This window comes from Drosophila albomicans, chromosome X (genome assembly GCF_009650485.2).
Source record: "Drosophila albomicans strain 15112-1751.03 chromosome X, ASM965048v2, whole genome shotgun sequence".
NCBI classification, from domain to species: Eukaryota; Metazoa; Arthropoda; class Insecta; order Diptera; family Drosophilidae; genus Drosophila; species Drosophila albomicans.
Genome location: NC_047627.2, coordinates 33,315,826 through 33,328,697, shown reverse-complemented (window position 1 = coordinate 33,328,697; position 12,872 = coordinate 33,315,826). Strand labels below are relative to the sequence as shown.

General features: G+C 34.3%; 1 protein-coding gene across 2 annotated transcripts in view; it reads right to left on the bottom strand.

The window, feature by feature from the left end:
- Positions 1-217: 217 nt before the first annotated feature.
- LOC117576610 (broad-complex core protein) overlaps positions 218-12,872 on the bottom strand; it is a 43,008-nt gene continuing 30,353 nt past the window's right edge. The window contains exon 8 of one of the 2 annotated variants that reach the window (XM_052004597.1): positions 218-3,321. In XM_052004597.1, the coding sequence (XP_051860557.1) occupies positions 2,570-3,321 (752 nt within the window). In that variant the 3' untranslated portion in view covers positions 218-2,569. Of the gene's footprint in view, positions 3,322-7,670; positions 9,325-12,872 lie in introns of those variants that run through there. The other variant, XM_052004605.1, reaches the window with a different exon arrangement.

The following is a 12,872-nucleotide window of genomic DNA, read 5'->3' as shown; positions in this document are numbered from 1 at the left end:
TTAACAGCAAATCGAACGCAATTATTTTTATTGGATTGCTATAAAACGAAGACCGCATAGCCATACAAAAATGTATAGGTATGCATGTGTGTCTGTTATGGACAAGTTCGAGTACAAGTTCGTGTACAAGTTCGAGTACAAGTTCGAGCACAAGTTCGAGTACAAGTTCGAGTATCCGCTTTATGCTTTAAATACATTTTTGTGTTGTAAAATAGCATGTTAGTTTGTGTTTTTTTCTTTTTGATTTAAAATACAAAGTATGCATACACATAAGATGAACTATCGCACTACTTTTATGTTTGAACTTACAGAATTTTTTCGTTTTCTAATTTGCTTTTTTTTAAGTTAGTAATTCCTGAGACATTTTACGGATATGTTTTTAAATAACAATTGGACAATTACATTTTTGCATTTTTTTCTTTTGTATTTTGCATGAGGCAGTTCTTGAGTTTTTTTTTGTATTTTGTTTGTGTGTGTGTGTGTGTTTTTTGTTTGTTATCTGGCTACTTGCCTTTTTTTCATAGCTTTCCTTGCTTCTTTTTTTGTCCGTTTGTGTTTTTGTAAAATATATGTACTAGAACATACATATGTACTAGTATGTATGTTGTAAAATGTAAAATCTTGTTACACCTTTTGTTTTGTTTTGTGTGTTGTGTTATTCTCATTTACGTTTTTATTAAACTTATATGTACATACATTATATATAGATATAAGGTATATGGTATATGGTATATGAGGTTTATCAAATCAAGACTATGATTTAAATTCATCATTTACCCTTTGCGCAAAGTTATTTTTTCGGCCGATCAAACAAAAACTTCGCCCAGCTGTTAGTTGCTTTTGTTGGCTTTGCTTTACAATTTTAAATAAACTATTTTTCATAATTTTGTTTTGTTTTCTTTACTTTTTTCGTTATAATTTACGTTGCATTATTTGTATTATTCTTTGTGTTTATTTTAATTTCTGAATATTTGTACTTCACTGGTAGAAAATCACTGAGTTACTTTGCGGTTTTTGTTTGTTGCGTTTTTCTTTTCTTTTCTTTTCGTTTCGATTTTTTAGCTTTAGTTTTTCATGTTCATGTTCATATTAACTTTCAGAGTCAGTTTCAATTGCAGTTGTTGTTATGTTGTAAAACTGTCTGCGGCTTATATAAATCACATATGTATTATTTGATGCTTCTGTCATATAGTACAAACATATGCCTTTGCTTTGCTTTGCTTTGCTTTCTTTTTCTTTCTTTCTTTCAATATTTGTGTATGTAAGTATGTACATATATGTATGTAAATATGCACGTACGTGTTCACAAAAAAATTTTATTCAATTTCTGATTATTTGCCTTAAATGTAGATGTGTGTAAAAAAAAAAGGACTTAATACTACATACTTGATATTTATATCCCTGATAACGTTTTACTTTGTGTTTGTTTGTTGCATCATTTTCTCTCTACTTCCGTTTCCGTGTTTATATTTATAACATTCCTGTGTTAGTGGTAGATTAATTTAGGTTTAATACATTTACTTTTTTGTCCTTAAAACTATGTTCAAATATGTTTATTTAAAAAAAAAATGCATTTATATGCAGCTTGACGCCATATGCTTGTTCTTGGTTTTATATTTTCTTTTCTTTTCTTTTTGTTTTTTTTTTTGGAATATGACCTTTTAGAGAATTGTGTGGAACCTAAGGACAAAGATATAACTAAATAAAAGCTAAATAAAAAAAACAACGAGAAATTGTCCAATGCAAATGATAGGCTAGCTTTGGGCGCAATTAAAACTGTTCATTCTTTAGCATTTCCGAGTACAGAGTGTGTTCGAGAGACTTTCTCTGATTTGATGTTTTTTCGTATGGTTCAATTTGATTCCTCTAAACTTTGTTAGGAGAATACTGCGTATACGCCTTGATATGTGCCGATTATATACTGCAAATTGTTCGCTTCGTTATCGATCTTGATCTCGATCTCGATCACACTCGATCTCGGCTGCTTTACAATATTTTTTGTTGACGCCCAAGAGGTTTGCTTGCCCAGCTGTTAGCTGTTGGCTTTAGTCCTTCACTCTCTTCCCTTTTTGTTGTTGTCGTTATTCTTAATGGTTAACGTAAAGAACTAATTCTAATAAGTGTTTTTTGCAAAATATATGGTATATATATATATATATAATTGAAACTACGCAGAGTTTTTTGTAATTGTAATTGTAATTGTTACGAGGCATGCTTATCCAGCTTATTTACACAATATTATTGCATGCGCTTGTAAAGAAATGAAATTTTCTTGAGGTATTGCACATGAAGCAGCGATATCTTCGACTACTTCAACTACTAAGTAGATGGAGAGCAGCGCATCATTAATTTAAACATACAATTTAAGCCGTAAATCAAACAAAAAAAAAAATTAATATATATATATATAGATTGTGTCTAATAACTAATTGTGAGAGACCGGACTATGGACCTTACACAATGGCGAAAAAAAAAAACATATATATATGGGCAAAGTATTTGTAGCTGGTTTCTACGGCATTTGCCAAAAAGATGATATTCTCTAAAAAATTGCATTCCAACGTAGATCCTATTGTATGCCCGGTGGCGGCTGACCCAGCTCGCTGGTAAAGTCGAAGAGGCTGGTGCGTGAGTGCGAGAGCGGATGGTGATGCGGATGGGCATGGTGACCCACCAGGCCGTGCTTGATGGCTGAGGTCTTGAGCAGACGCTTCAGCATGCCGCTCGATCCGCGATGCTGCAGACTCTTGTGCGTTGTCAGCGAGTTCTTGGTGCGGTATCTGCGATGGCAGAACTCGCACACGTACAGCGTGTCGGACTGCTCGTGCTTGTCCTGGAAGTGTCGCTTGAGTGAGTAGTAGCAGGAGAAGGTGCGTCGGCAGTAGGGGCATTCCTGTGGCTCGTTGATCCCGCCACTTGTGGGCGGTGGCATGCGCAGCGGCAGCTGTGGCACAGGCACAACTCCGACCCCAACTCCGACTCCGACTCCGGGTATGCTATTCCCCGACTGCGACTGCGGCGATCCCGAGGCAATCGATGTCTGCATTTTTCCACTGTTGTTGTTGGCATTACTTGCGTTGTTGTTGTTGCTGCTGTTGATGCTGTTGATGCCTCCGCCATTGGCGGCCGAGCAGAGATTGCTTGCCCCGGTGCTGCCCACGCTCCCGGGACGAGGAGGTGACGTGTGCAGGTTGTAGACGGCAGCAGCCAAGCTTCCATTCAGCGAGTTGGTCGGCGAGGGCAACGCTGTCGGCGGTGACGGCGGCGATGAGGTAGAACTGGTTGGCGAGGTAGCTGCGGATCGTATTATTTTGAGCGGTCCTTTATAAGGAGGAGGGGGAGAAATGATTTTCATTAGTCAAAACGTTTGGATTCAGGTCTTAATTCGAGAAATAGTGTGTATTTAATATATAGAGTTCTTCTTTTTTTTTTTGTTTTGAAGCGAATATTTTTTTTCTGCTTTTTTGCGGTTGTTTGTTGAGAAAATGAAACTAAAAGTGCAAAGTTAAAAGGAGAAAATACGAGATTGATTTTGTTTTTTTTTTTTTTGTTTTCATTTGGGATAGAAAAATGTTCAAAATATAATAATTTTCTTTTATATTTTACGAGTTTATCTCCTATGTTCAATTGTTTGATTGGTTGCTAGCAGAAAGTAGGTAAAGCGTTATATATATATATATAGTTTTGCTATTTATAGAGAATTAAATAAGTGATTACGTATCAGCTCAGACTTGTTTGACATACTGAAAACCGAAAGTTGAAGTTTTGAACGAGGTTTCTTTCAAACATATGCTTAAGAAAATGTTCCACATTTTGCAAATTCTTCATGTTCTTTTCTTTTCTTTAGCATATCTTTGAATAAGTGAGTTAAGAGTTAGATAAATGAATATGCATTTTTGACTAGGAAGGAATATGTATACGTACATTACAAAGTTATACATATATATAGTATGTTGTTCAATGTTGGTCAAATAGTAGTACAAGCTGCAGCTTTCAACCAAATCATGAAAATGAAGACTATAATGAAAATGAAAAGCTAACCGAGGTGCAGATTAAGATCTCGCATGCGTTTCTTTTATGTTATGATGCAGTATTTTTTGGTGTTGGGTAGTTGACAGTTAAAGGTAGGAATTGTTCTATTCTAAGAAGGAGGAAGCAATAGAAGTCTTAATAGTTAATACTCTAAATTGTTCATTCTTATATTAATTACCATACCCAAAAGTGTAAGGCATGCTTATGTACAGAATGGAATGCATCGTGCACATGCGTATACGTAATATAAGTACAACTACGAACTACGAAAGGCAAATGATGGTAGGAGGTAGCAAAAGTCCTTCTTAAGCAAAAGCAAATAGCAAGGTATCAAAAGTAAAGCAATGAACGTTATTTATATATTGTGTATTTCACATCTCGCATCGAGTTTAGTTATTTAAATGAAATGAAAATGTGAAAAATGAAAAATGAATATTTATATATATAATATAGATTGTAACTAAATGGAACTGAAAACCATCAGCTGTTGTGGATTGAATGACAACAAAATAGACTTAGTTCTTGTACTTAATATATGCGAGAGAAAGAGAGAGCGAGAGAGAGAGAGAGAGAGAGGTAGAGTGAGAGTCTGGAAATATTCTGTAGATACTGCTAGCTAAGCAGCTTTGCATGGGATTGGCCATGAAACTAGATTGAATATTGATGGTGTTTATTTATGAGAGTATTATTATCAGTTATCTTAGTTCAATGACGCAAACTTACCAAAAAGGAAAAATGAAGTATACAAGCACTTAAATAGTTTGTTATATAGACTTTCATCGTTTATAAGAGTTTTGCTGTTTGTTTTAGTTATAGTTATTTTAAATAGTTAGAGTATTCTTATCGTTTATTATTACTATTATTACAATTATTATACAAGTAGTATAGTAGACTTATTTGTACAGTTGACTCAAAGCAGGAGCATTTAGGCGATGGTTGTTGGTTGGTTGAGTGGAGAGGAGAGGAGAAAAACAACGAAAGTACTGAAACACGCAGTTGAAAAGATATCAACGCAGTAGAACGCAGTAGACATTGGACGGGTGTGTTAAAGGAGATGGAGAGTAAGAGCCCAAGTTTGGGTAACAACGCGCAGACAGCAACGATAAAACGTACAGAAACTAGCGAAATACGAGTACGAGTAAGTGTGTGTGTATAGACGTGGATTATAGTAGTTATAGATTATACAGTATATAGTATATTCTACAGTATACAGTACATATACAGTATACATATATATTATATACTGTATAGTATATTAAAATACTGTATAATATACTTAGTGTATTATACAGTATGCAGTACATTATACAGTATATAATATATTATACAGCATATACCATATTTTACAGTATACAGTATTTGATACAGTATTTATACGGTATACAGCATTTCATACAGTACATTAGACAGTATAAAGAATACACTGCTGCTATTTTGCATTTAAACATTCTAAAAGGCATAGAGAGAGAGAGAGAGTGTGTGTGAGATAGTGGAAATTATAGAGAGAGAGTTTTATTCGGGCTGTCGCCTGGGCCTACAGAGGATAGTTAATTAACAGGCAAATTCTTAAGCTAGATTCGGGGAGCAAGTCGCACTTGCTGTTTGGTATGTTTTAGATACTGTGTACTTTGTTGTGCATATATGTAAATGTATGTATGTCTATGTACGGATGAATGTATGTACGATGTATGTATGCATATGTATGATGTTTTACAAATGGTTAGTGAGAGAGAATCAAATATACATATGTACATACTCATCATATGCGAGTAAAACGGAAATGCTCTCTAGATTTAGCGTTTCTTTGATTTGTGCTTTACACGAAACTACTGTAGTATCAATGTAGCAATGAGTGAGAGTGTTGAGTATGTAATGTTGTTGTATATAAGCATGTAAATTGAGCTAAAAGTTGACCGAAGGGAGCATTTTGTCGTTGTTAATATGTGTAAAGATGTGTGTAAAGGATCGGTAATAATGAATATTACTAATATAGGAGAGAGAGAGTGAGAGAGAGAGTAAGGTTGTATAGGGATTAATATATATATATAGGGACTGAGCAGATAGACTTGTACAATTCTTATAAGTACGTAGTATGTAGCTAGGTTAACCATGAAATGAGCGACAGATTTGGTGCCAGCAGAATCGAGGCTCAAACTACATAGTTATATGTATATATTTGACTATATACTATATTGGTATAAGCATATAAGATCTGAAGATCGTATACCGATCGGTGATGTATAATATATATAGCTAGTAGAGGAAGGTTCTATGTAGAAAGTGCGTAAGAAGTGTGAAGAGACTTCCTTTTGTGAGATACTTTACAGATCCAATACGAGTTATTATGTTCTTTATACATGAAAGAGTAGTCTATAATGCTAAAGCAGGAGCGAGATGTATGTAGCGCGTGAGCAAGCAAAGTATATAATACATACGAGTACGTATTCATGTATATTAGATGAAAGAGAGGCAGATAGAGTGTGTGTGTGTTTATGGATATGTTGAGAGAGAGAGAGAGACAGAGAGAGAGAGTGTAAGAGAAAGAGGAAGATTGAACAGAAGCAAGAGCGTGAGCGAAACTTTTACTAGATGTGTTTGCCGCTGTATCAAAGTGTTTGTTGAATTCATTTTAACTAATTATATAAACACTTTTTACATTACCGATATCGAACTAAAATGGCTCGATGAACGCATGTTCTCTACATAAGAGTATGTAAGGTGACTAAATCAACGGATAGATAGATTATTTTCGTTTATATATATAAATATATATATATAGAGTGGGGTGAGAGAAAGACAGAGAGAGAGAGAGAGACAGATTGAAGTACTTTTCAAAAGCCAGTGAAGACTTTGGCGATAGGCTGAGCCTGACTGAAATATTTGTAAACAGAGAGAAATATAGATATACACAGAGTATGAGAGAGAGAGAGTAAGAGTAAGAGAAAGAAAGCGAGTGAGTGAAAGATAGACAGAGAGAGAGGGAGAGAGACAGAGATTATGAGCGTGGGAGGGAGGAGAGTTTGCATAAAAGCGAGCTCATGACAGACAGAGCTTTGTTGTTGTATATGAACTAACTACGTATCTTCTCATTTTTTTTTTTTTTTTTTTGGTTTTAATGTGTTTTTTCATATATAATTTTGTTTGCTACCAATGTAGTTGTAAGATATTGTGCTAACCTTTAGCAAGCGCGTGAACTTGTACTTTGATTGACTAACGGGGTTTCCGATTCGATTATCGGTTGTGAGGACCCGGTTAGCGGATATTGAGTACCGATTTAAAGATGTAGCTGTAGCTGTCACGATTTTGGTGGCTGTTTGGCTGTGAAGTCAAGCGAACTCAGCTCAGATCTCTCCGTTTTTTGGGTAAGACTCTGGGGGGTGTTTCTTTCTCTTGCTCCAATCGGGGATAATTGTGTGTATTATGTGCTGCTTGCTTGTTGTTGTTATACGTCGTTATCGTTATACGTTGTTGAGGGCAATACTTATAACACTAAACACAAGTTGACCGGCAATTGGCAATTTTTATATTGATATATATATGTTTTTTGTTATTTATATTTGTATTCTTTTTATATTATTATATACTACTATAGTATGTATATATCTTTTATCATTATTGTGATTATCTATATCTAAGAGTTTTCTTTTTTTTTTTATTTGAAAGTATTTACTTGTTGTGTATAGTCAAAGTCAATCTGAGAAATTACTAGTAAGTGTTTAGAAAGGCAACTTGTGCAACGTTTGCATTTGCGCATTCGTCATTATGAGAAAAAAAAAAAACGAAAATGTAAATAAATAAAAAATGTAAATTGACTACCGAGTACGTTGTATGAGGTATAAAGAAGGCCACAGAGTATAAACAGTTGCATACACAGTACAGTTATTGTACAGTTATATGTACTTATATATAAGTATGTGTGTAAATGGTCCATAAGCATGATAAGGTTGTAAATGTTGTCAGCAAGTCAGCGTTGGGTCAACTTTTCGTTTCCAAATTGATGTCTTCTTGTAAATACAATACATATCATATAAAGAAGTCTAGAGTTATGTCATACCTTACAGCTAATGTCTTTTTTTAGTTTTTGTCTTTTTGTTTTTTTTGTTTCTTTTGTTAAATAAGTATATGTACGAGTATGTATGTATATATGTAGGTAAATATGTTTGTAAGTATAGAGTTCTTTTTTTAACGTGTAAAAGTATGTATCACTACAGAATGGCATTGCTTTAAGTTTAGTTTAAGTTTCGAGTCGTCTAATTAGTTGTCTAGTTGCTAGTTGCTAGTAGAGCTGGAGAACTATCGATGCCACTATCGATAGTAGCACACACTTCTGATAGTGGTGCAACCAAATGCCTTGACTACGGCAAAGAATACAAGAATACAAGGCAATACGACGAAATTATCGGCGACAATTGATGGCTTGACTATCGTCGATTATCGATGGCGTCCACTATCGATAGTTCTCCACCATTAGTTGCTAGTTGCTTGTCGTGTTAAGGCTGTTAGTGTTAGTGTTAGTGTTTGACGTCTTTCGCTGATGCAAATAATAATCGTATAATGTTAGAATTTGTCTTTCTTGTATTAATAGTGGATACTGTTCATTTTGCATCATTTGTGGCATTGGCATTGGCATGTGCATTGCCATTGGCATTGTCATCGTCATTGGCATTGGTGTTGCCGGTCGCTTATGTTGACTGTGGGTGGGCGTGGAAGAGGGAGTGGGCGTGGTCGTGGGGGTGGGTGTGGGAATGTTAGTTACTGGAGTGTGAGCTGTTAGGTTTGTCGTCAATGTTGGTGCAAGGCGTATGTTGTGGGGGGGCAAGTAATCTTTCTCTACTAACTCATTAACATTTAGTTTGATGTTATCATTATTGTGCATTTTATAATTGTTGTTGTTCTTAAATTGATTCGCATTGCTTTTATACTGTTGTTGTTGATGCTGATGTTGATGGTATTTCATTTGATTCTTTGTCATGGCTTTCTTGTGGCCAATGGCTGTGGGATGAACCACTTGACCTAATCCAGACAATCCAGAGTGTAAATCTCAGATTGGCGAATTGAATTGACTAAGTAGCTTAATATCTCTCATCTCCATTTCGCCAGGTCGGGACTTGTGATAGGTATAAATATGCGTCATTAGCGAATTACGCGAGCAATAAACTCGCTCGCAGATGGCACAACGATATTCCTCTTGGCGTACGGCATGTTTGTCGGCAATGTGTCGCTTAAGTGAGGCTTTCGAGCAGAGAAGCTTACCGCACAGTTGGCATGAGAACAGTTTCTTGGGTGAATTTCCTGTAAATTGGTTTTGGAGTTTCATGGGTTGGTATATATTTTTGGTATATATTGGTATATTCATATTAGGTAGTTGGTATTTGGTATTTGCTTGATATTTCATTTAGATATTTGCGTTATACTCATTTAGGTATATTTTTTTTTTACTATATATCAGGGTTTTATCTTAGACATACTAAAAGATATATATGACTGGCTCAAGTGTGTGAAGATGTGTGTGTGTGTGTGTTGTACATGAGACTGTGATTGGGACTTTACTCACACACGGACATAGCTATGTATGTGTATGTGTGTGTGCGATTGCGATTGCGAGTGTGTGTATGAAGTGTGTGTGATGCATTTATGTTTGACATTTAAATCCCTTCTGAGAATCGCTTGAATCGTATAATAAAATAATAACCTGTGGCTTCAAATATATTATAGATAATGTATATATATATATATATAAAAGTACTGTAACGAAATGGTACAGATAATACATAAGAATATTAAAAATAAGTAAGTAAGTAGAATACGTATAACAGCAGTCAGCAGTTGTACCTCAAATTGCATTTAGTTGCATTGGATACCCTTCGGTTCTTTTTTCGATTTTTGATTTTCGATTAGTAGGCGCGCAGTGTGTGGTCGTGGGCGTGGTCATGGGCATGGGCATGGGCGTGGCATACTTAGTATCGTAATGTGAGTGTGTGTTGAATGTTGTGTGTGTGTTTGCATATAGTAAGAGTAATTTATCAAGTAGCGATTAAGAATAATATGTAGATTAGGATCGACACGACACGAGACGAGACGAGACGAGACGGGGGTTAGAGCAAAGGTGATTGATGTGAAACCCTTTCCACAATTCATTCGGAGACAACATCGGCAAGAAGAAGATGGCGAATATAGGAATGGACAAAAACAAATTGAGTAACATACGTGTTAATGTCTTTGGTTAGATATTCGATGAACGTACTTTCTTTTCTCTATAACGCTTCACCAACACTACTTTTTTTGTTCACAACAATTTTCTCCAATGTGCGTGTGTGTGTGTGTGTAAATATGTGTGTAAATGAAATATAGTATTTACGTAACGATTAAGAAATGGGTTCTTGAAACAGGGAAAGGGGAGGAACTGGGAACAGGAGTCGGAGTGGGATTCATTCAACTCACTTGACGCACAAACAACTTACAAATCAGCCAAAGGTAATGGCTTACACTTTACCTATCAAGAATAGTGGGGAGTGGAGTCAAAAAGGGAACTGAGACGAATTCAATGCACACACCTATCCATAAGATATAGCTGAGATGTCTGTAGTATTTAGTCCAAAAGATATTGTCGTATTTTATCTAGACTGGCGATAACAACTCATTGTCAATCCGCATCCAAAGACTTATGAATAATGAATGTGGATGATTGGCAGAGAGAGAGAGAGAGAGAGACTTAAAAAATATCCTCAAGTAGAAAGAGATCCGCTGAACCACTTTTTTTTTGGGGGGGAAGCAATACAAAGAAATGAAGTCAATTGATATCGCGCATAATAACATCATTTATATACATTCATTTTATTTAAATAATAACACAATGTTTGTTGTTGTTTTATTTATGAAAATATTTCATTTTCCTTTGTATTATTGATGAATGCTTCGTGTGTTCGTTCGTTTCTGTTTCAGTTTCAGTTTCTGTGTTTGTGTTTTTTCCTCCACATTATAAACATTTTTGCTTTTCTCGACTTATCTGAATTAATGAAATACAGGATTTAGCTTGTTTGTTTTTGTTGCTTAAGTTTGTCTATTTGACATTTACATGAAATGTTATATTCCTTATTGGAAATAAAAATTCCGTTCTCATTTACTAAATGACTTTATCATAAAAGTGTATTTTTATTATTTTGTTTTCTCTTAATATATACAAGTAGAAGTGTAAAAACTCTTTTTTTTTAGTTATTTTCGTTTTCATTTTTGCTTTATTTTTATATTTAGACAAATTATAAAAGACCAAAAAAAAAAAAAAAACACAAACATAAAATTTGTTGTTGTTCTTTTGGTTGTTGTTCTAGTTTGAGATAAAAGTAAAAACTGATTTCTAGTGTTTCTCAAGTTTCATACGGAAACTTTATAGCTTATACTGTTTACTTTATGTATTAAATATAACTTTGTGATACATACATATATATTGAAGTAATGATTAATCTTTGATTTAGCAACTGAGCGAGCGATCGAGTGAGAATATCTAAATGAACTTTGTTCTTTTCGTAGCTTTTTCTTGGGTTTTGTATGGGGGGGAAGCTTTTGTTATAATCGTAATACTAGGCCAAAATTGATATCAAACAAAATGTACGAAAAAAACAAATTTTTGAGATTTTGAAGTTTGGTTTTTTGCGTTTAATCGATGCTGATGTTGCTCACTCTCGTTGTTATTTGCTGAGTTTTGAGTTTTCAAATGAGTATGTATGCATGTATGTGTGTGTGTGTCTGTTAGTGTGTGTGTGTGTGCTTGGGTAAGTGTGTATACTTAAGCATATACACAAATAATTAGTTAGATATCTTTCGGTTTGGCTTATTACTGTTAACTCACATTCATGTAAGTTGTTATGCTACTGTTACTGTTACTGTTACTGTTACTGTTACTGTTATGTTTACTGTTACTGTTACTGTTGCTATTACTGTTACTGTTACTGTTACTGTAGTTGAGAGTTGTGTATCATATTGTAATTATAGTATTGTAAGCAATATGGTAGAGTGCGGCTTGGAGCTAATGTTTCATTGAATAATATATGTACTTATATTGTTTTATTTAAATAGGACATTGGAAAATGGTTTTCATTAGAAGTAGTTACCTTTTCGTTACATAGGTCAAAAAACAAAAACATAAATACTCATAGTACATTTCAAATAGCGAACATTTCTATTGTTTGTTGCTTTACCTATTACGTTTACGTTTACTGTTACTATTACGGTTCATGTTATTGTTACTGTTACTGTTACTATTTCTGTTTCTGTTATGGTAACTGTTACTGTTACTGTTACTGTTACTATTATGGTTGATGTTACTGTTACTGGTATTCATTAATTGCTGAGTAATTAATATGATTATTTATTTATCTGCTTTGGGTGCGCTATGGTTTTTCTTTTGCTATACTCTTGCTCAAGTTGAATAATGCATTCGATTTATGGGAGTAACCTGCTGTAAATCTGCTGTTGTTTGTTTGCTGTTCTATGTTAATTCAACATAATCGTACATAAAGAATTATTCAAGTTGGCTGTTCATATTTTCATTCATTCACTTATCTGTTTTATAAATATATTAAAACAACATTTAAAGTGGAGAGCGTCGTGTAAATATGTGTATGTACATATCTATCTGAGGACGAATGTACACACATACAAATCTATATATACATATATCGAGTTGTATATATATATATAATATGTACTTTGCATTTTTCCTTATATTGTTTGTAATAAAATTGCTAGTTATTTGCGCTTTATTCCATTTTTGTATAAGTTTTCATATGTGTGTATTAACTGTAGAGTGATGTACTTATATTTAGGTGTATGTGTGTAGATAT